A 23234-nucleotide genomic window follows, 5' to 3' on the forward strand; every position below is an offset into this window, starting at 1 on the left:
CAGAATACTTTTAGGTTTTAGTAAAATCGCATTTGAAGGAGCTGCCATGACCTCAGGAGAATAGCTTTTTGTTTGTGACATTTTATGTGGCTTAAACAGTGTACGAATATAATAGAAGTTTAAATTAAGTTGCATTGCCACCTGAATTCAATCCTCTTTTTACAGTAGCATCATGTCATTCCTGATTAAAGCTGTCATTTTACATTTTCTGTGCCTGCAGTTATACATAGCACCTGTCTCTGTTCTGTTTTCCCCATATTTTATCTGACGGTCATAAAATCCTGCTGCTGCCTTTTTTGCAGAGACAATGTGACATACAGTCTACCATTTACCAAAATCCGCATTTTGTACACTTTTTCAATTATTTTTGTTCTTTTGCTTTTCAAGCCTCCAGAGGAGTGGGACAGGCTGGCGTTATAAAAGATGGAGTGAGTTTCAAATAAAACTTCAGACATTTGCTGGGTTTCTTTCTGCAAGGTAGAATATTCTGGTGAAACACAGACTGACAATGGCTAATTTTCTTTTCAACATGTTCTACAGAAAAAAAATTAGCTTTGTGAATATATTTCCACCGTAAGTTTCATTGTTGCTGTTCCTTTTAATCATATTGTGTGATTGTTTTTCCTCTTTTGTTAGATTGCTACTGAATACATCGTCGGTATTTGTTTGTGTAAACGGAGAAAAGCTCTTTGAAATGCTCCTTTCTCCGATTTGATGCCATACTTTAGATAAAACAACAAACAGGACCCTAATGCACATTGCATTGTTCTGCTGGTTTATGACTATTTTTCTGTACATGGAGCTTTAGTGTGTGATGTAGCGCCAATGCCAAATCGCAAATGAAACTGACAGTGTAGCTTCAGAATAATTTAATGGCATATAATTCCTAAATTATAAATTGTATCATTTTCTTGAACTTAAAGTGCATGAAGTGGGTCCTTCATGGTACCTGTGGTTGTTTTAGTGCGAGGATTCTGTTCTTTGAGGAGTCTATAATGAGGTTTTTAGGGTGAGAGGACTTACAGCCGGAGGCCTTGACAGAGGTAATCAGATTGTTTGTTTCTCACAAGCTTATATGAGCCTATTTCTGGAGATCATGGAGTCTCGCATAGTATTGATAATAAAGATGACATCACATCACTGTGAAATCCCAAGAGGCGAAATTCAAACCCTGGACTATCTGTCCGTCTTCTGACAGATTGCATTGAGGCTACCCGTTTTCTTTGTTTGGTTTTGTTTTGCTGAAGACGATTGAATTTGATGAACTTGTCATTGCTGAGAGTACTCATGTCAGGTATACTGTCTATACTTGCAGATGGAATTGGTTTTCATTTTTTTTCAAGATTATAAAAATGCATTATTCATATGTGCGTGCATTCTCCACCCTCTTTAAAAAGTCATACTGCTCAGCTGGCAAAGCCATGAAAGTGTCTGAATCATATGAAAACATGGCTTATATGTCTGCTGTGTGTGCACTATTATTGTTAATGAGAATTGTCTATGTAAACAAAAAGATAGACTTCATTTATAGTAAGTTAATCTGCACAACATCAGTTCAGTTTCTACACTAATACACCCCTTATTTTAGCAATGCTGCAGTAGCTACTGCCATGGCAATAGCACTAGTCCACCACTTTGGTCCAGAGTCAACAGCGACTGAATATCTTGCTGTGATGTTCATGGTCCCTAGAGTTCAGATCCTAACAACTATGGCAATCCTCTGACTTTTCCTCTAGCACCACCATGAGGTCAACACTTTGTTTGTAGTGATATGTCTCAACAATCACTTGATGGAATGTAGTACAGGCATATAGGTTTCCCTCGGGATGAGCTGTAATCATTTTGGTCGTTCCTTAACCTTTATATGCAGATTAGTCAGAAGCTTAGAGAGGAGCCAACAGTTGGTCCTTAATGACTGACCTAAAGTTGCTACAGTAAAACTGTATTCATTAAATGGTGTTAAGAACCAACAAAAGTGGACATTAACTAAAGGACTGAATTTTTTTTCTGTTTTTTGTTCTGATATTATTTAAACCAACTTTCTCGTACATGTCATTAAGCTAACTGTGTTTTCATGCAGCACACAGCTTTTGGTTCTTCAGCTTCCCTTCATCCTTGCCTGCATTGCTCTGTCTTGTTATTTTACTGTTTCAAAGACAATTTCCTAATTTACAAGTCATTTTTTTCCTGTATCAGTTGGGAAGGGATATCCTTTGGGAAAAAAAAGTAATACTTTCATTTCTACAATGCGGTCTTATCTATTAAACTTGCTTTTCATCTTCTGACCTCATTCAAGCTTTAATTTAGGAGGAACAGCTGCAAGGGAAATGCCAATCTTATTGTTTAGCGGTATTGTTTATGTGTGATAATGGTGTGCTTGACCTTAATCCAGTTCTGATCAATACGCTATCATTCAGGTTGCCTTGAGCTATACCTTATTTAATTGTCTTGTATTGGAGGAGTGTTGCCTACCTATCAGTCGAGTGATCGGTATGTCTGCCCTCTATTTATGTTGCAGATGATGAAGTTTGCCTGGGACAACTACAAGCACTACGCCTGGGGCAAGAATGAGCTGCGGCCTTTAACGAGAAACGGGCATATTGGAAACATGTTTGGTAAGTGTGTGCAATTTGCTAAAGGAGCAAAGGGACAGATTGGTCATGTGGCGTTCTTTTTCAAAACCTGCAAACTTTTTTTTTTTGTTACAAGCATAAAACTGCATTAAGACGGACTTAAACTAAATGATGAGCTTGCAGGGAAATATGGGGAAAGAAGCAATTGTTTTCATACAATCTAAGTGAATGCTTTCTCTCTACCATAAACCGCCTGCCTCAAAACTAGGGATTAAAAAATAAGAATTTTGTATTAAGCCACTGAATTCATGTATTAAAAATCGACATGGGACCAACAAATAACACCTACAGCTTTTACTAACAACAAGAAAGGAATAGCTAGCAAGTTTAGTTGATTTGCAGTTTGTAAATGTTGACACAAACTCTGTCTAAAGTGAGGCTGAGGATCAATATGGATGGAAGCATATCAATTTCTGTGTAACTTAAGGAAAAGATATGGGTGTCAGCCAATAAAAATAAATAAAAAATAACAAAAAGGGCAATTTCCACAGTACTGAGGTACAAAAAGTAAGCCAGTATGTCCACAAGCAAACAGACATCACAAGGAAATTAATCTTGCCAAATGAGGACAAAATGCCCTCTGAGCTCCATTTAGACCAAAACTACAAGCCAACTCGGCTCACAGCAGAAAAACATCTCTGAAGCAATATTAATCCTTTGTTTTTTGATGTGTGAACCATGCTGTGGAACTTTCCATTTGACATGGTTATGCACAAATAACATGATGTTTTCCTCCAGAAAAGAGCAGTAGGGGATGGCACTAAGGTGGGCAGCTGCTAGCTGTGTCCTACTTGTGTCCAGTATAATTAATGTTTTCTCCAGTTAAATGTTTGTATGCTGTCTTTTTTGTAGTGCTTTAAATTGGAGCTTGTTTTTGTCCATTTAGCACGGTTGCCTTTTTGCTATTGAGATATCAAATAATCGTTTAAGCCACTTAACAAGCTAAAATACCAACAATTTGTATAGGTTTTCATTTTGGGTTCTGGGAAACTGTGATTTTTCAATATTTTCTGTTTCACAAATCAAATTATTGGATTTATCACACAAATCATCAGATTAAGTGAAGTTCAAAATAATCATTAGTTGCAGTCTTATCAAGGTATTTTAGATAATTATTTTCTTGAAGGTCATTGTAATCTTATTGTACTACAGCTTTGTTTTTTTGTAATGCTTCTAAGTGAGTTTTCTTCTGAGGAACTAAAGTAGTGCTTCCATCAATCTAGACCAATAACACTAGTTTAATTCACAGCTGAAAGGAGGCAAAAAACCCCAAACATTCTTAAACCTATCTTTACACCCTCACTTAAAAGGAATCACAATGAAAAGAGATTTTAAATGTATTATTTATCTGTTTCAAGCTGTCAGACGAAAGGTAACAACTAGCACCTGTTTGTACACCAGGGAGCTTTTGTCACAAGTGTTCTTTGACTTTCACTCAGCATGTGAAACCTTCCAGGGGTGTTGCAGATTTTAATTGGAATCAGATCCAGAGAGTTCCTCGGGTCCTCTGCAGTGGAGCGTATCACTCAGTTCACACTGCTGCACAGGGAAATCCCACAATAAATCCTTTAATAAAAGGAGGATCTGTTCTTAATAAGATTTGGACGGGGACTCTCTCCCATACCTGAGTTTTCCCTCATCATAGAGATTTGCCTTTATTAATGCGATGACGCAAGCTCCAGCCATCCATCCAGCCATCCATTATCTATACCGCTTATCCCAAATTGGTTCGAGAGGGCTGGAGTCAATTCCAGCCGACATTGGGCAAGAGGCAGGGTACGCCCTGGACAGGTCGCCAGCCTGTCACAGGGCTGACACTCAGGGACAGGCAACCACACATACTCACACCTACAGGCAATTTAGAGTTGCCAATCAACCTAAGCTGCATGTCTTTGAACTGTGGGAGGAAGCCGAAGTACCCAGAGAGAATCCACACGGGCACAGAGAGAACAAGCAAACTCCACACAGAAAGGCCCCAAGTTGGCCTGGGCTCGAATCTGGAACCTTCTTGCTGTGATGTGATAGGTCATATATTTCAAAGCAACCAATTCAGCATTATTTTCTGATGAAATCTATAAACTCATGTGAACCCTGATTTTGGAGTGGATTTTAGTCAGAGCATCTAATTAGGATACAGCTTAATTCACTAAGTAGGATGCATTTGAAAAGAGCACCAACATTTTAAAAACCTTGTACACATGCAACAAAAAAAAAAAAAACGTATGTGAGGTTTTGAATCGGAGTGCTGAATTTCAGTTAAAGAAATTAGAAGAAAACTGTCAAATTCATGGGAATGGGATGTACGTGAGGGCTCTGTGACCTTCACCTTGTGACCACCAAAATCTATTTAGTCCATCTTTGAATCCAGCTGGACATTTTTGCCAAATCTTAAGAAATTCCCTAAAGGCGTTCCTGAGATATCATTGTAGGAGAATGGGCTAGACAGACATACAGACAGATGCACATATGGCCAGATGTACCTGTGTACCGATGGAAAACATGAAAACATAATGCCTTTGGCCACAGCTATTGCTGGCACAGAGGCATAAAAATAACCCACAAGAGTGAAATAAAACTGGTACACAGGTACTGAATGGTTGGTAATCTTTAAGAAATAACCCACAAGAGAGAATTAAAGGCAATATGAGGTAGAAGACCCTTTTCAGTATCAAATTATTAGCTTTAACCACATTTTGGCAAGGAGAATACTGCGTTTTACTGGTTATATTGGCCCATTAGCGGTACTTAAACTTGTACAAAGATATTGGATGGTGGATAATCTTGAAGCAAGATTTACCGCTTCGCCTTTATATGCTTTTGCCAACCAGTCATCAGTGGTTTCGTTTCCTCAAGAATGGGATGAACATATGGTCGGGACAACCCAAAAACCTAATGTTTCATGGGCCATTGCCATGACCCGTGTGGAAGCATAGAAATACACATCAAACACAGCTTTTACCTTATTAGTGGCCATCAGTTGCTTCATATAATGAGTTTGTATTTCTGAATATCATTTCATTTAATCTTTTTGCCATATTTGTTTAATAAGAATCAACAGAACATCTTCATTCTTTTCATATTTCAGTGGTTTTTCTAACAGAGACTATGTATTGCCTAAAATCATTTGAGAACAATAGTACAAGCCCAAAATATAATGAAAAAAGGTAGAATTCCCCACTTGCTGTTATTTACTTTCTTCAGTTTAATTGGGCTGATATGTTCTTGCAGAGAGCCTGCTTTGTTTAATGGCCCTTTAATATACCTCAGATAATGTCTCAAGATTAGTTTTCAAGGCATCCTCTACTTAAACTACTTGGGATATAAGTTGTCATTAAGAAGGAAGAACAGTCGAGGACAGTAGAAGCTAATAAACTACACTGTTGTCAGTGTTAAAACTTGAGGGATTATAGGGATGATGATAGTCAGTTGCTGTGATTTGTTTGTGTTAAAGCTGCATTGAGCAATTTCCTGTCAGGAGGCAGAAAATAGACTCCAGACATTCTCACAGCAAAGAGCCTTTCTCTATCAACTCTCCAAGTATTAGATAACATATTAGCAAGCAATCACTACTGCATAATACTGGCTGATCAGGGACAAAGAGCTTAGAGTTTAGCTGTGGTTTCATCCACTAATGCTGGCTTCAGAGAGGTCGTGATTGTTGTGCTTTTGTTACCTATAGTTTGTTTTGATCTGTAACTCAGAGTCAGATTTTTCTATCCCAGATGTGTTGCACATATTCAGATTGTATCATGCTTTATCTTCCTCGCAGTAATTGTGTTTCTATTCATTCTATATCGGAGGGTTTTCCTCATGTCATCAATGAATAGGAAACAGATGGTTTGCAGCAGTGATGGCTTTGCTAGATATGTAACTGAAAAAGAGTGTGTTTTTTTTTTCTTCAACTTGCATAATGTTGTTTTCACTGTCAGTAATCTCTTAGGCATTGAAAACTTGTGGACTCCACTCCTCTTGGCTACAACTTTACCTCTCAGTACACAAGTCTAAATGCTTCTTTGTCATGAGATAAATAATAACTGAGGCGCTTTGCATTCTTTCACTACCAGCTGCTCATTTATTTGGGCTATCTGCCACTTCATGCTGGGTTGGTAGTATAAAGTCAGCCTGTCTGATGTTACAGTTTGAAGCTGTGGCCCATGTACAGTCTTATGCTGCTCTGTGTGAGCTGACCAGACAAACTGGAGTCAAAACAGTGAGGTGAAAGCAGATGGTGAGATATGGTGCTTTATTCTCTTTGGGATCAGCAGGACTAGCAAACCTTTTACATTAGAGTCAGTTCTTTGAATGAAATATTACAGTGCATGGTGTGATGGTGCCTCAAAGCTTTGCATTATTAAAAAAAGAGACTTCTGTTTTTTCTGGATGCTGCTCAGCCCCAGAGTGAGCATCTGTAGTAATTTTGTGTGTGCATGTATGTGTTAATAATCAATTTGTAATAAGTGCAATTTTTTTCATAGCTAATATTCTACATTGAAGCCACACTTTTCAAATAATTGTGCTGTTGGGACCAGAGGTTTGTCACAATAGGTAGTCCTCAGAGTCTGGCAGCTAATTGCCATCTTTATCTGTGCAGCCGCAGCTAAGCAGTATAACTTAATGCATATCCAATTGATATAAAAACAAAAAAGCTGGAACAGAGTAAGCTAGTTGTCTCTGGCAACTATTTCTCTCTGAGAAACAGTTCAAACTCCAAGTGTGGAGGAAGGGGAACAACTACCTTCAACTCAATATAGTTAATCCAATAAGCACATGTATCTCCATTCTGTGTAAAGCTGGCATCGTTTTCCTGCTTTCAACAATCCCTGTGTGCCGCACAGTGTATTATCTATGAGTAGTAAGAGAGAGAGTGAGTCGGGGAGAGGAATAGAGAAAGGGCATCATGCTAGCGAGTAAATGTCACATTGTAAAGGGTGGTAAGAGAAGCCAGGTATGAAATTGGATGCTGTGTTCTTTAATTTAATCCCCAGAGTAAACAGAGATGTGGCAAGATTGGATCTACAGTTAGCGTTGTCATCAGAAGCTTGTCAGTATGCTGAGAGTCACCAGAACATCCCTGCTGCTCTACACTCTGAGGCAGAGGCCAAACCACAGAAAGGCAGAGAGAGACGTTTTCCTCCTCACACAGCTTCTCTGGCACACTTTCACTTTTTTATAATCTTTCTCTCACCTTTTTTTTTGGCTGTAATCCCTCTCTTCTTTCCTCTGTCATGACCCTCAAGGTTGAATGTGGCTCTTTATTCTTTCCATGAACAAGTTAAAATATGCACATTCATATCCTTTTTTTCCTTAAAAAAATAATTTTTTTATTAGGGAGCATTACCTTCACATATTTTAAAAATATGCAGTTAAAAATTGGTACCAATAACCCTTAAAAATGTTTCACTGATAAATTCGTGAAGATTAAATGTCAATCTTGGAGCAAAACAAGGAATTTTTAGTCTGAGGTTGAACAGTGCTATTTTGGAGAGTAGCATTGCAGGACTAATTGGAATTCAGTTTTATTTATTAATGACAAAGACCTCTCCTGTATGTTGGAAAAGTTCATCTTTCTTTTGAAGACTACAGAGAAGTGTGTGTTTGCACTGCTAACAGAATGCTCACGAGTTTGTGGTTCCAAAGGGGTTTTGTTTTTCATTAGTAAATTTCACCAGTATAATCACACTTGAGCCTTGCGGTGAACTCAACTCTGGCACATGATTGACTTTGTCTTTGCATACTTCAGGAACTTTTATTTTATATTTACATTTGTTAATAACTTTAAGGATTAGCTTCAGTATTTGCTACTGATATTATCATCTGTTTTCGCCGTGACTGACATAAACCACTGACGAAGGTCAGTTGGACTAATTGTAGGATATCTTGCATGCTGTTATTGACTTTAGCATTAGGCTAATGATGCATTACTGCTGAGCAGGATGTGTTGACTTAAAACTGAAATGGTTTGTTGAATCAAAGTATGTTTAAGGGTCTCAATACAGGGTGGGAGTTCAGGATGAAACATCCACCAAGCAGTAGGATTTAAATTACATTCATTCAACCTTAAACAGCTGACATATGACAGACTTGTTACTAAAAGTTACTTAATTTAACATCCATGACTTACAGAGCAACATTATCATTTCGAGTTCTGTTTCCACCTGGCAATGTCCAATTTTCACTCTCTTTTTACATCTGTGATTTTTGCTGTCTGGCACTTCAGCTACTACTGTAAGTGCTCCATTATCTTCTCTGACTAGCTGATCTGTCCTTTGGTGCTGAGCAGGTGAAAACGACGCTATGAGAGTGAATCAGAACAGTAAACTACAAAACACAGCTAAATAATGAGCCGAAACTCACTGCAAAGCTCCATAAAACTAAAGGGAGCTGCAGATTCAGGAAATAATTTTCTGGAGGTTTACCACCACCTGCAACTCCTTTTACTGCACACAGTTTTATCTGAGTCATTTGAAATATTGTTTTTTATAAAAATATTGATTATAACAGCTTTAAGAATGATAGTTACTGCACTAGAAACCAACTTGATTACACTACTGTACCTTGTCACTGTCTGTTTTTCTTTCAGCCTGTCATCTCTGTCCATCAACCTGTCATCTGCTTTGTGTAGTTCCTCCTCTTTGTTTTTGTTTTCTGTGCCTCCACTGAAAAGTCTTCTGTCTGTCAAGATCAACAGAGGTGGGCTTTTGCCGTCATGGATCAATTAATTTGTGACAAATGATTGGCAAGGAGGTGTAACAGGGCGAGGAGAGGCAGTCTACGGAGGAAAAGTCAGATTGCTCAGACAAAAGGAAGATGCGATGATATGAGGAATGTTTAATACTTCAGGCTATTGGAAAAAGACTTCAATGTGTAGATATGAACAGATTTCAAAGAGTGTGGGAAAGTGATCTTATTGGGATACTTGCTATCTGTGCAAGAATTGCAAGCCAAAGCCCTCAGTGTGCTGAATTATTTTCAGTGTTTGGCTCCCAGAGCTCTTGTGCCCTACTTTCATAGTGGAGAGCATTAACTAAAAGAATCGGTGGTGATGGTTCTGTATTTCCAGTTTATCTCAGAGCAAGACCAAATGAAGACCCCCCATCTTTGAATTTAAACACAAGCAGGTACATACTGGAGAGGTCTTACACACTCGCAACTAGACAAAAGAAGATGCTGATCCTGATCTTAAAACAACTACATCAAGCCCTCCAAACAAAAACGAGCACAGCCAAGCAAAAATCCACCTTCTTTGGTATTTTGATCTTTGTATTCTGAATTATTATTATTATTACACTAATCAGGTAATTGCATACATGTTTGGCTGAGTGTAACTGACCTTTACTTCAACTAAAACAGGTTGTAGCCACTTGGTGAGACTTGTTTGTGTGTTTATTCTACAACATCTTTGTTCACCCTTGGTAAATCTTACCATTCATCACTGGAAGCAAATGAGGCTGTGCATATTGTTATTACTTTTTTTTCACCAGGCTCTGTTTTCTGGGCTGAAAAGAAAGGCAATTCAGGATAAACCTTCTGTGAATGAGGAGGGTCTGTTGGACAGTCTTCAGAATGTGTTACTCTTATTTCCCCTTTGTTACCAGTCTGGGAAAAAGTTTGAGAATGGTTCCCTCAATTCAACTCTGTCTACCCATGTAGGGCCCTTGAAACCTTGGACACATTTTCTTGCTTGTGGTTCCAACAGAGATGTGGGAGAGACATTAATTGGTCCCCTGTGCTAACCTCTTGTAAAGAGAGGATTAGTCATGAGGCCTTTAGAGTGAATGACACAAAAGCTCCCACAACTCCCCACAAACGGTCACAGACTGCAAGATCAAGTTTCTCCATTGTTTCACTCAAACAAGAAAACAAAATGAAAAACTTGGGATGGTGTGTAAAATGAAAACTGAAAACAGTGATTTGTAAATCATCTTTGTCCTGCATTACATTGAAAACAACACAGCAGCACATTATTTGATGTGATACTTCATCAACTTTATTCTTTGTTCAGAATAAACACACTTCAATTCTGATGCCTGCAGCACATTCCAAAAAAAAATGGTATGCATTTTAGGGCTAGTGATGAGGTAATACAATGAAATGATGATCTCTTCACAACACTTAAAAGACAATTAGGAACTGAGGACACCAAGTGATTAAATGTGTTAACTGTAATTTTGTCCCATTCTTCCTGCAAACAAGTCTTAAGGCGCAACAGTCCTCAGTCTATGTGGATACAATTTGGGTTCCAAAATGCGCCACATATTCTCTATTGAGGACGGGTCAGGACTGCAGACAGGCCAGTCCCGCACTCGTGCTCTTTTCCTCCACAGCCAGGCCTTGGTAACATGCACAGTATGAGGTTTTGCATTGTCTTGTTGAAGTATGCATGGGCGTCCCTGGAAAAGATGTCGTCCTGAAGGCAGCATATGTTGCTCCAAAATCCCTACATATAGTTCAGCATTAATGGAGCTATCACAGACGTGTAAGCGAGCTTTGCCAAGGGCACTGACACGACCCCAGACCATGACAGACTGGGCTTTTGAGCCCATGTGGTTATATCACTTATAGAAGAGTGACAATTCTTGATCCAGTGCCGTCTGAGGGATCACAGAGCACGGTCATCCAGCTTGTGCCCTTTATAAACTGAAATCCCTCCAGATTCCTTGAATCTTTTAATTATGTTCTGTACTGTAGAGGGTGACATGTCCAAACCCCTTCCTGTCTTTCTTTGAGGAGAAAGGTATTTGTGATACCTCAAATTGATGAGGTATCACATCAAATAATGTGCTGCTGTGTTGTTTTCAGTGTAATACAGGGCATAGATGATTTACAGATCACTATTTTTAGTTTTGATTTTACATATCGCCCCAACTTTTTTCTGATTTAGGGTTGCAAGACTATAATCTGAACAGAAGATTTTGGCGCTATACTCAACAGTTTTCTCAGTTTAGCATGTTGGTATGTGTGATACTTCAGTTAAACACTGGCAGTTTCAGTTCACCGTATGCTCTGTAGCCCTGTGATACTACAGTACATCACTTTCTCCATGCTCTCCGAAACAGGAAGTAAACCTGTCCCAGAGCCTAAATGCAGGATTAAAGAGACTTTCATCCCCTTTTTAAACAACGTCATTACCCTCTTGCTTGCATTCGTGGGTCACTAACTGAAGCACAAGGCCCATTAAATGCCAAGCCAGAACCATTGTCCAACAGATGCTGGGGCCAAGGCATGTGATTGTGATGAAAAGAGGCAACATTACATTAGTTGTCACAGCTGCCCCTCCCTCACTCCAGAGATTATTCATCAACAGTGGGTGTCCTATGGCTTTTAAGGGGATTGGACCCATGCTGCTATTCACAATTACTGTCCAGCTTTCTGTCTCTTGACAGCAAATGAGAGTAAAGACCCTTTTTTACAAAAAAATTGTTTCCCTGCCTGTATCTTATATAATCCTTTCTTCATTTTGATCCATCCCCCCTGCTTTACCCTCATTATTTCCTTTTCGCTCGGCATCCCAAGAGGTGCATTTAAAGAGCATAAGGTCACTGGCTTTCACTGAGAGTGGTCCTGGAATGCAGAATGAGATGTTTCTTGCTACACAGGCTGAACCCCCTCTGCCTGTCTCTTATGGCGTGCCTGGGGGACCATTTAAAAACAGAAGTGTTTATTAGAAAATCCCAAGGGCTCTTCAGATGATGTAAAGCACTGCCAGGTGCTCTTACATAATGGAGATGAGGAGGAGGGAGGAGATGGTTTGAAAACTTGATTTAGTTTGGATCGATGGCCCAAATGATGAAGCCCTGGATATTTATTATTTAGTCAGCTCTGGCTGGAGGTGCAATTGAAAGATGAAATAAATATTTTATAGAGTAAAGGTGGTCCTCTGGTTCCTTGGAGCCCCACAAAGTGGTGAGCGAGTTTCACTAATTTTCACTCATCTTGTGCAGCAAACAAAGCAGTGACAGATCCTGTTGAGAGAGCACTTTTGCAAAGATAGTGCTGCTTAGAGGAGACTCTTAAAGGAGTTAGACATGCACACACACGCTTACAAACACACATGCTATAAGACTTAACCATAAGCACCTCTTTCATTTGCAAACATCTCTTTGTATCATCTAAGGAACATTTTTATTAAAAGCATCCAGCTGGCAACCACTTCTACTAACAATTGCTTGCTATCTACTCCTCCCACATATTAGACAGAGCAGGTTTTTCCCTCCTTGGCAATTACCTCCCAATGGGCCTTGTGCCTGGTCTTGAAGGGGGCACTATGGAGGTTAGAGAGAACGGGGGAGGGAGTGACAGCTTCCTTTGTCATTAGGGTTAAACGTAGGGCTACACAAATGGTGCCTATCACAGCCTGGCACTTTGGAGCCACACACTGAGTGAAGGGCTGTCACCATCCACCCACATGGGCTCTGTCATGGCACAGTAGGAAAAATCTGTCTCCATAGTGACCAACGCCAGGGGACAAATCAGATACCCCCACCCCTCGAAGAGTGGATCCTAACCCTTAATTTGATATTGCCTATTTGTTCTGGAACCATTAAGTCCTCAGACTGAAACTGCTGCCTGACATGTTACATATCATCATAATTGTAATATGTAAAGCGTTGTTATCATCCTGGTAATGTAGAGCAAATGATTTATACATACTGAAGTGCCATTAAGATATGTGAGAATGAGCACACTGTAGTAGAGCTTGATAGCTATTGGGTTTTTGTGACAGATGCCATAACTTAAAAACAATAAAAAATGTATATTTAAATCTCTAAAAATATAACGACAAAGCATTTATTTCTGCAGTTTATGATGTTTTATTTTTGCAAGTCTACCAGCATATATCTGTGATATATCAGTGATCACCTGATATCAGTTGAGAATATTGACCTGTCAGTGTATTTACAAGGCTCTGGTTCATGTCTGGTTTACTAAATATGCAAGTGGAGTTTACTTTTTAAAATCTACTGGGGTGTATAGTTGGACATGGGATGGGTTGTTAAGTCTTCACAAGCAAACCTATTAATCCAAAGTCATCCATTTTTTCGTATACAGCTCTTATTTGAGCAAATCCTGCTCTCCACAGACTGTATATTTATCTGTTGCTGAGTTATTCCATGCAGAAAGCCTACAGCCACTGCTAATGTTATGAATTTACACCTTTATTTGCTTTGCATTCATGTCATTCCAGGGCTTGCTTGAGTCACTGGCAGCTCCTGCACAGTCCGCTCTGTGTTCAGTGGATATTGCAGTAAGGAGGGCGTCTAGCATTGGTTGTCTTTTGTGATGGTCCCAGAAGATTTGTCTGTCAAAGCTCACAACAACAGTTTACTCCATGATTTGGATCAGGACGTAAAACATGTAAGCTGATAAGCAGTGGGTAACAACATCAGCCCTACAGCTGGATAAATGCCTCTGTGGCTGTTTGAATTTAAGTGATATTACTGTTCACTGTTGTTAATGCCCCGACACAGATATTACAGTATGTCAAATTTCTAGTAGTGTTATAGTCAGCCAGAAGCAATACGTGTGTAGGTACATGTCAAGGAGGTAAAGTACTGCTGGAAAACAGTTATACTCGTGAATGTGTAGGTACGTGTCAAGGACTGTTTTACTGCTGGAAAACAGTTATACTCGTGAATCTTAATAATAATCATTTAAAGGCATATGTTGGGATGTGTAGGGATTGAGAACAGCAAAAAAACTGCTTGTGATCAAGTTTGGCTCATGAGAAGTCAGTTAAGTTTACTCACTGAACTCAGGAAAACCTAGAGATCAGAAGAATGAAGGACGTTTCACCCTGACCAAGCTGCGTGCTGGAGCATTTAAGGTGCAGACAGACGAGGTACTTGACACTAAGCCTCTGCTAATGCACTCAGGGGGTGAACCTGCTGTGAGAGCAGGCTTCATCCCAATGTATGTATTTGACACCCCTGGATGCACAGCTCTTCATCTGCTGGCACTAATGACAACCTGCAGAAATAACATGCATATAACAGAGAAAACAGTTCAGATAAGTCTGAGGATACAGAGTACATCCTCTCCAACTCATAACATTTCATTGTATTTGAGATGTTTCCTTGCTGATCACTTAATGTATAGGAAGTTCTTATGTGCTGGGGGTATTGACTTGATTTGCTTCTTCATCCATCATATGGTAACAGGGAAAAGAAAGTTATTATCATAAGAAGAAAGTGGAGCCATCTTTCATTATCATCACCACCACCAAATTTCTGCCTGTCCCTTTTCGGATTAGGACAGATTCCCCCTCAGTCAGCATGAGCACATCATCACAAGCTTCTATGTAGGGCTTATAGCAAGATTATGAAAAACTGGTTGCAAAATGTGGACGAAGCAGGAGGATTATAAGGGATTGAGCTCTGTTTTACTGTAACGATTCAGTCTCAGTCTGGCGAATAGAAGGGTGAGGGTCAAATTTGCTGCATTCTGATAAAGTCTCAAATGCCTTCGTGTTGTTCCTTCCTGATATTTGGTCCTAATAAAATTTTTAAACTCTGTGGTTATGTAATCTGTGATTGATCCATCTCTAGTGATGTTTTTGCCAGAGTCACTCTGATGATGACGTCTCTGCAACTTGAGACATGCTGTTTAGTGTATAGCAATCAGTGTTTGACAGTGTTAATCGCAAGCATTTCCTGCCAAGCTCTAAAGCCTGTGGTGGCATTAATGAGCAGATTTTGCTTCATTCACTTATTTTAGGGACTATTAATATATAGTACTTTTTCCTTTTAGCTTTGCCTCATCTCAACCTGACTTTCCTCTCAGTATTAATATTTCACTAAGCTGAAGAGTCTCACTGCTCCTTTGTGCTAACATGCCCATTTTTTTCATCCATCATCTTTGAAACTGTCCCCTGTGACTCATCAGACTTCCAGTCTTCTCAGTGATGATCCCCAGTTTAAATTCCCTTCAAACCACTGTCTGCCAGGTGCAAAGGAACATTTAGCTTTTGTCCTCATGTTCATTCATCATCCACCAGCAACTGTTCTGTTATTGTTTCTGCCTTTTGTGTTCCATGAAAACAGAGAGTAGTGTTTACATTTCAGAACATTCTCTGTCTGGATGTCTCTCAGAGCTGCTGTTGTCTGACTCCTTCACAAGCTGACAACCCACAGAGCAGAAATGTTTTTGTTCCTTCAGTGAACACTGTACCTTGTCGTGTTGGAGCTGGTGCCAGGAGTGTAAGGAAAATTTACCAGCAGCCAGTTTGACCTCTGCTGGCTTGTTACAAAGTTTGCATTTCCATTGTAACCGAGTGTGAAATTGCAGGTGAGCAAGCAGCCGTGCCATTCAAGTGATAAAAATGTGCAACAGTTAGTTTTTGTCATAAATTTAAAAAAAATAATCCAGTGGTTTTATTTAACCACAGATGCCAGAAGCTCTGATCATTCTTTTCTGCACACACGTGTAGCACACACAGACCTGTAACTCCAGGTTCTTCTGTTACCTTAAATGTCTGCAGGACTGCACAAATGATGTGCAGCAGCTGCTTTTTTTTTAAGATGGCTGCTTTAATTTCTCCAGTTGACAGGTGCTTTTTGTCAACAGGTTATTACAACCCTCCTAAACAGTTCGGGCTGCACATTTTTCAGGATGCAATTAGAGAGCTAGAAAGCATCATTCAGATGAAATAGAGTCTGGTGGACAGTATGGGAAGTCCTGTCTTACTTTATCTCCAGAAGAAATCAGAGATTAAGGTGGGTTTCAGTCAAGGTTACACTTGAAACTTTAGACTGGAAAAAAAAAAAGTTTGTTGTGCTGTTCCACACTACAAAAGAAGGTTTTATGTAATTACAGTATATTACTTTATTAGTCAGGATACTACTTTACCCCCCCTCTGTATTTACCTTCTGAATATAAATTGGATGACTTGATGACTGGCTGAACTGCTGCTGCGGTGCATTGACTAAGTGTCTTTACCAAGTGCCTAATCAGAGCCTCTGTCTTTAGCCGTCATCCCCAGTCAGGTTTTCTGGGGTGATAGAGTGTCAGATGTATGATCCCCTCTCTCCTTCTGTTCTGGCCTGTTTGTTGATCAATGCAAGAGAGAAGCTTTTGGGAAAGGGAGGAGGCGAGGAATTCGATAACACTGTGTGTGGTGTGTAATCTCATATGAGACACTGTCACATCAGGCAAGGCTGCCACACTGACACCCCACTCTCTCCCAGAGTGGCAAATTAGATTGCTGCAATTAGATTGATGTGTGTACCGAGTCTGGAGACTCTCTAATCATGTCTGGACAGTGTGCATTTTGTATTTTCTTGTGATTAGATTAACATATGAAGATGTGTTGATTGGCTGTTTAGTCTTTGATGCTCTGACAATCATTGTCAAAGCCAGGTAACAAATGACAAATCCTATTTCTAACCTTCAGTGTGTGGGGTTGCCTGTTCTTGTAAACTCAACTTAATGGAGCTTGACTGACATGAAACAGTCCAAACATCACAGTTATGGTTACTGCTGCCTTCATTTAGACTGATTCTAACATTAGGTCACAGGCATGATCTTCTACATATTTCCTGCTTACTTGCTAAAGCAAGTCTCAGCTCTTATACCACAGGCCATCTAATTAACAAGTACACAAAAAGTAAACAAAACACTAAAATTGAACTTAATCCATGGGTCAAAAGGCTAAAGATCATTCTTCAAATAAATAATTATACTATGTATAAAAGAATGCTTTCTGTCTACCTCAGACCAGGAGCTTCCAGGTTTTTAATTTGGAGATTTGGATGCTTGCCTAAAAAGTAGTAGAAGAAAATAAAATCAGCATACTGCACCAAAATAAATTGCAGTGGCTCAGTCCTCAATGAGAGATTGATATTGTCTCCCTCTGACAAGTATTCATGAGCTCCCTGGTGCAACATGCAGAAGCCAAACATTGATATGCTCTAAAATAAAAGATGCCTGCCTGTCTGTGATGCTAGCTGATGCTTCAGGCTTAGTTGCATCCTCCTCTGCAGGCCTTTGTAATGGAAGTAATTTATTTTGACTCCAGCTCTAAAGTGCCTTGATCTATCAATTCTCTGGCCCTTCTTTTGTCTTGCCAAGCAAGTGCTCTCACTCTGGAAGGCACAAAACATCATCAGATTCAGGGCAGATTTACTGTGTGATTACCATAATGGTGAAAATGGAGAGACAGAGGGGGACAGAGAGGGGGGCTGTGTGGGGTGAGATGGGGTGCAATCAGGAGAGGTTGCCTTTGATTTTGACCACATGGTCCATTCTGAATACTAACTCGTTGTGTAGCGAGTGTAATGGTGTGATATTTTTTTATTTTTTTTTTTTTTTTTGCTGTAGTGTAGTGTATGTGCATACATGCTAAGCAGGAGTGTTATGTTCACAGAAGTGGTAGCCATGGCAGCACGGCAGTCAGATTCATTCCCGATGTTCAGGGACACAGTACCGACTGCATGGACAAAGCATTGTACAAAATGTTGTTTTTCAGTAAGCAGTCAAATAGCTAATATTCACCGTGTGTCTTACCTGATGTGCCAGGTGATGCCATAGAATAGATTAAAAAATAAATAAAACGGAAAACTTTTATGATCATAACGTCACAATGAAAGTGATAGAAAACAGACCTTGTTGTGAGATTTTCTTACCTCTCTGAGCTTTAAATCTCAGGCTGTAAGGCAGCACAGATGTCAGGAGTGCTTAACCTCTAGAGTCCCTGCGTCCTCATATGAGGACCGCACAGCTTGGGTTTCCAAAGCTCAGGACTCTAGAGGTTAAAGTGCTCAGAAAAAAATTTAATTTGGACATTTTCCCTGACTGCTCATGACAATGCTGTGATGAGCCCAACAAAGAGACTAAGATTGCTTCATCTACAACTGAATAAATTCACAGTGAAAGAAGACGCAAATGGGAATTTGATTTTTGAAGGCTACAAATAACTGTTTCTGGATCTACATTAGAGTTAGGTTCATAGTGGGTTTAATATAGGGGAATCTTTGTTTTTGCATATATAATTCCTCAGTGCACACCCACACGCACTGTGAGCTTTAAGCAGGTTACCAATCATTGCTCCAACAGCCTGAGTCTTCGCTGTGAGCTGGGCTGTTTTCTGAGCTGTCCCACTGCCCTGCTTCATCTGCTTTTGTCTAAAACAGTAGTGTCTCACACAGAACACAGCTATGCATATTGCTTGATGCCAAGGTCAGCTCTCCTTAGCCCTGTGATTTTAAGAACACGTCTCAGTAAACAGACCTCTCCAAATAGCTCTGTCTTTCTGGCTGTCAGTTGGTCTTCTAGGCTTCAATTGAATGATTGAGGATTCAGCTGAACTCATCTAATGATCTCCTTGTATACACCCTTGTTTTACAGTAACTGCTGGAACCGACTTTACAGTTATAATCAGTTTAGTTTCACTTACATCTAATCACAAGGATAGGATCTGGAAGTAAGGATCTTAAGTAAGGATCTGGAAGTAAGGATCTGTAGTTAGTCCAAGTTTCCTCTGAAAGCAGCACTGTCAGTTTCTGCTGGCTTATCTTTGGACTGTCGCCAAGCTGTTTTGGCCATGCCATCAGAAATACTTTTGGGTTTGTTGGGATGGCTACAAACAGAAGCAGCTGAAAATGTATCTAGACAAATCAGGGTTGAAGCCAAAATACACAAGCTGCCATTACTGTGGTGCATCTCACTTGTAAAACCCACACAGTACGACTGTAAAATGAGGTTTTTTTTGTTTTTTTTTAAACCACAGTGAGTGTTTTCTGATCTGACAGCCTTAGCCGCAGGATGATTTTGTTTGCCTATGCCTTCCAAAACTGTCCAAAACAAATCACTGTTGGAAAAAATAAATATCACTTCACTATGGTGAAGGTTTGGTTAGGTTTAGGCACAAAAATGACATGGTTAGGTTTAGGGAAATGTTCAAGTTAAAATGACTTCATCATCATGCATGGTTTGAATAAACCTACCGCTCCAACCTCCTGTGGCTCTATAACATGACACTACTATAGGTGTAACAGTGCATCATGGAACAACATATTGTGATAAAAAAAATGTGACAATATACTTCATGAAACTGAATAACAGTTTTTGTATCTTTTGTATCTGTGTTATCATGAGAGTATTGAACCATAAGCCTTGTATCGTGCATCGAACCAAATTGCGAGCTGGCTGTATCGTTACAACCGTAGACACTACTGTGGCCTTTGCTTCCAAAACACAAGTGTCGTGATTCCTAATAATTCTGGCTAAAGGACTTTGTCACTTGAATGTAAATGTCATTTTGGGGCATTTGCTGAAATGACACTGTTGTTCTCCTTAGTGACACAGTCTTAGATTTTTAACTGTGATGAACCAAAACATCTTTGCTTTCCATATCAGTTAAAATGCATTCAAAACTGGCTGAAGTGTGAAGAAAGTGTGCATATGCATTGTTACAGTACATCCAGTTGATCCTCCGTCCTCACCTGTTACTCATATTCCTTGACTTATCTGACATCTGCTCTTCAAGGAAGCTAAAACATGATGCTGGTATTCCATTCAGAAAAGTCTGACTTGATAAATGGACATTCTTCATTTCTCCCTACCTTTTTCATGTTCTGCTTCATAACACTACTTAATCCCACTCCCTTTAAGATCACTTTCTTCTCCCTCACCATTGTTTTGTTGGCCCTCGCCATCAAAAGTCCACTCACCTAGAGTGATCTCATTAGTACACTTTATCTGGACTGCTAACCATGTGCCTCGAATAGCAAACAGCAAGATATCGTTAACATCACACAGATAGCACTATCTCGCTAACCCTGTTTCTTTGGTGCCAGGTAACATTAGCGCTAACAAGATGCTCATTGTCCTGCTGATTGATAATTGGATACTGGCAACCACTAGTAATAGGGCAGTGTAATTAGTGTGTAATTCCAGTGTGTGCATCAAATAGATTAACTTTGATAATGTTAATCAGGTGACTTATTGACCACCTCTTGAAAAGTTTATTCCTTTGGCTGTTTGTTCCTTGAGCTGAAGTGAGAAATGTATAGTTCTGATTTAACTCCTATTTTCCCATGGGTGTATTAAAACACTCCATCACTGGAATCTTATTATTCATATCTGGTTAACTGTGTATTGCACATTTAAGTCAAAGGAATTTACAATGATGATTGGATTTCAGGAATTTCAGCTTATATTTTGCATGCACATTGTACATTATATGCTGGTTAAATGAGCTTAGAGCAGATGTTGCCAGTGTACTGAAAGAGTGGTTTATATTGATATACTATATACATTTCAGAAGTGTGTGTGTGTGTGTGTGTGTGTGTGTGTGTGTTTAGACAAAAAGAGTGAGGCCACTAATATCACAACACAAACCGGCTGCAGTGAGCGATTGATCATGTGGATTCTGTCCGTCTAGTGTAACCCCCTGACCGACACTGACTGGCCTGTGGCAGCCCTGAAGAATGAGCAGTGTCTCACTAATGGCTTTGTGTGTACTCAGCATGCCTACACATAAGCGTGCACATTCCTGTGCACACCTCTCAGTTAAATTTGTGTACAATTAATTTCTACCTTTTAATACTGATGCTCAAAGGACATGAGGGTATTGGCGCATTTATGTGCACTTTGAGCAGCAAGAATATAATTTTATCAAATTAATGTACCAGCTCATGTTTATTACATTACCTATCTCCTGTTAATCAGTTCTGGGTAATTACTGTTTTCTCTCCTTGCTGCCATCTCTGATCTCCAGTCCTTATTTTGCAATGCCTGGTTACAGTTCTCTAGATTATTTTATTATGTCTCTTTGAATGTTTTATAAAGCTACAGTGTATAACCTTTTTAAGAGGTGTTGTCAAAAATTCCCCAGTGATCCAGAGTCATTGAACAGTCTGGTAGCAGGGCGGAGATATTCCTTCAGACCAGTTATAGAGGCCAAAATCAGGGCCCGGAGTTCATGGCTCTCAGTCAGTACATGAATGTGCTTCTGGTCTACTACTACTCTAACACTGAGGCTTTAAGCTAGTAGTAGCTTCTTGCTAGCAAATGCCCAATTCCCGCATTAACTGAGACAGTGAACACCACAGGAATGTAGGTGAAGGGCTGGGAGGAGTGTAATGGAGAGGGAGGAGTGGGAGGAGCTTGATTTTCTTGAACTTGCATATTAGAGCTTTAAGTGTGAAACACTCAACTTACTGCAAAGAGAATTAGCAGAATGATCATTTAGTTGAGTGATAAATTTATTTTATCAGTAATAATATAATTTAATTTTCCAGTGGCATTAATAAAGTACTCTATTGATCTATCTGTATCAATCTGTTTTAGTATGTTTATGTTTGAGTCTCACTAAGCTCAAATGCTAAATTCATTATGGAGGACATTATGTTGACACATATGACATATGTTTGTCAGCCTTAATAGAGCACATCTATTGCCCCGGTGTTCAGAGAATACCCCAGAGCTCCTTCCATTTGTAGCAAAGAGCTACAGAAATAAATAGGATCTTAGACCATGGAAGCCGATGGAGGACATCATGATGGATTGATCTGCTCCATCTATCCTCAGAGTCAATCAATCATCATAGCTTTGGTGCTGTTTTCAATTGGAATTTTCCCCACTGCTGCTTTGCCTGCAGCCAGAGACCTACCTCTGGGGTTGGATTACCAGAGGGCATCGGAGATCTGATTACACCCCTGCTTTCAGTTGTCACCATCACTATTTGTCATTGAACAAAAGATAAGGCAGCTCAGTAAATAATATTAAAAAAAAGTCCAGCTTCAAGTAATGGAGTCAAAGTTTGAGTTGCGTCTAAGAGTACATTGGATTTTCTTCAGCAGAAGCAGGACGGTTTCATGTTATGATAGACCAGCATACATCTGACACAGCATAACAACATAGCAAACAACTGTGACAGATGTTGCTTTAGAGTTACATAGACTGCAAGAGTCTTGCTTCAGGCTGTCACTGGCCTCTCACAGACACTACGAGGTGAACTGCCAGCAGGCAAACCATAGCAGATGAGTTTTCAAGGAGTGGACGTGTGGTATATTTGAGCTGAATATTAGCCACAGTCATGGCACAACAATCTTGTCAGGCTTTGGTATGGGATATTGTAATAAAGTATTTGTAGCCCTGGAAAATGGCTTTGAGTGGTTTTGATGACAGAAATCATCTCTGGGAAAAATGTTTTTGATTTGTACTTTGGGTTTTAGTTTGGCTCATCTCTCATCCGCTAACATGGAGAGGGCAGGATTTATGACCTTTACAACAATCATCCACCAGCGGGCGATCCACTTGTGGTGGCTTCACTTCTGGGATCTTTCACATTGTCTGTGTTTTATAAAGTCAGTGGTCACATTAGACAGACACACCTTAGCCAGAGTACACAGTGTGATCATAAAGGCATCAAATTAGTAATTAAGTCGATCAATTCATTTGTCAACAACTGTGCTTCAAAATGTTGCCCTTGAAGCCCATAGTTGAAAAGGAAATTATAGAGATAGTGAATAAATGTGGTAACAAAACATCTAGTGATAGTGATGGTATCACTATGACAACTGTTAAATGGGTAATTGAGGGGATATGCAAACCATTAACCCATATTTTTAACATGTCATTTCGACTTGGGCAGTTCCCTAA

General features: G+C 39.6%; 1 protein-coding gene across 2 annotated transcripts in view; it reads left to right on the forward strand.

Annotated features, from left to right (window-relative positions):
- Positions 1–23234, forward strand: part of LOC109954665 (mannosyl-oligosaccharide 1,2-alpha-mannosidase IA) — a 193856-nt gene that overhangs the window by 82579 nt on the left and 88043 nt on the right. For both annotated transcript variants that reach the window (XM_020590154.1, XM_020590153.1), the window contains one exon: positions 2519–2615. In XM_020590154.1, coding sequence (XP_020445810.1) covers positions 2519–2615 — 97 coding nt within the window. The remainder of the gene's footprint in view (positions 1–2518; positions 2616–23234) is intronic.

This window comes from Monopterus albus, unplaced genomic scaffold, assembly GCF_001952655.1.
Source record: "Monopterus albus unplaced genomic scaffold, M_albus_1.0 scaffold11.1, whole genome shotgun sequence".
Classification (NCBI taxonomy): Eukaryota; Metazoa; Chordata; class Actinopteri; order Synbranchiformes; family Synbranchidae; genus Monopterus; species Monopterus albus.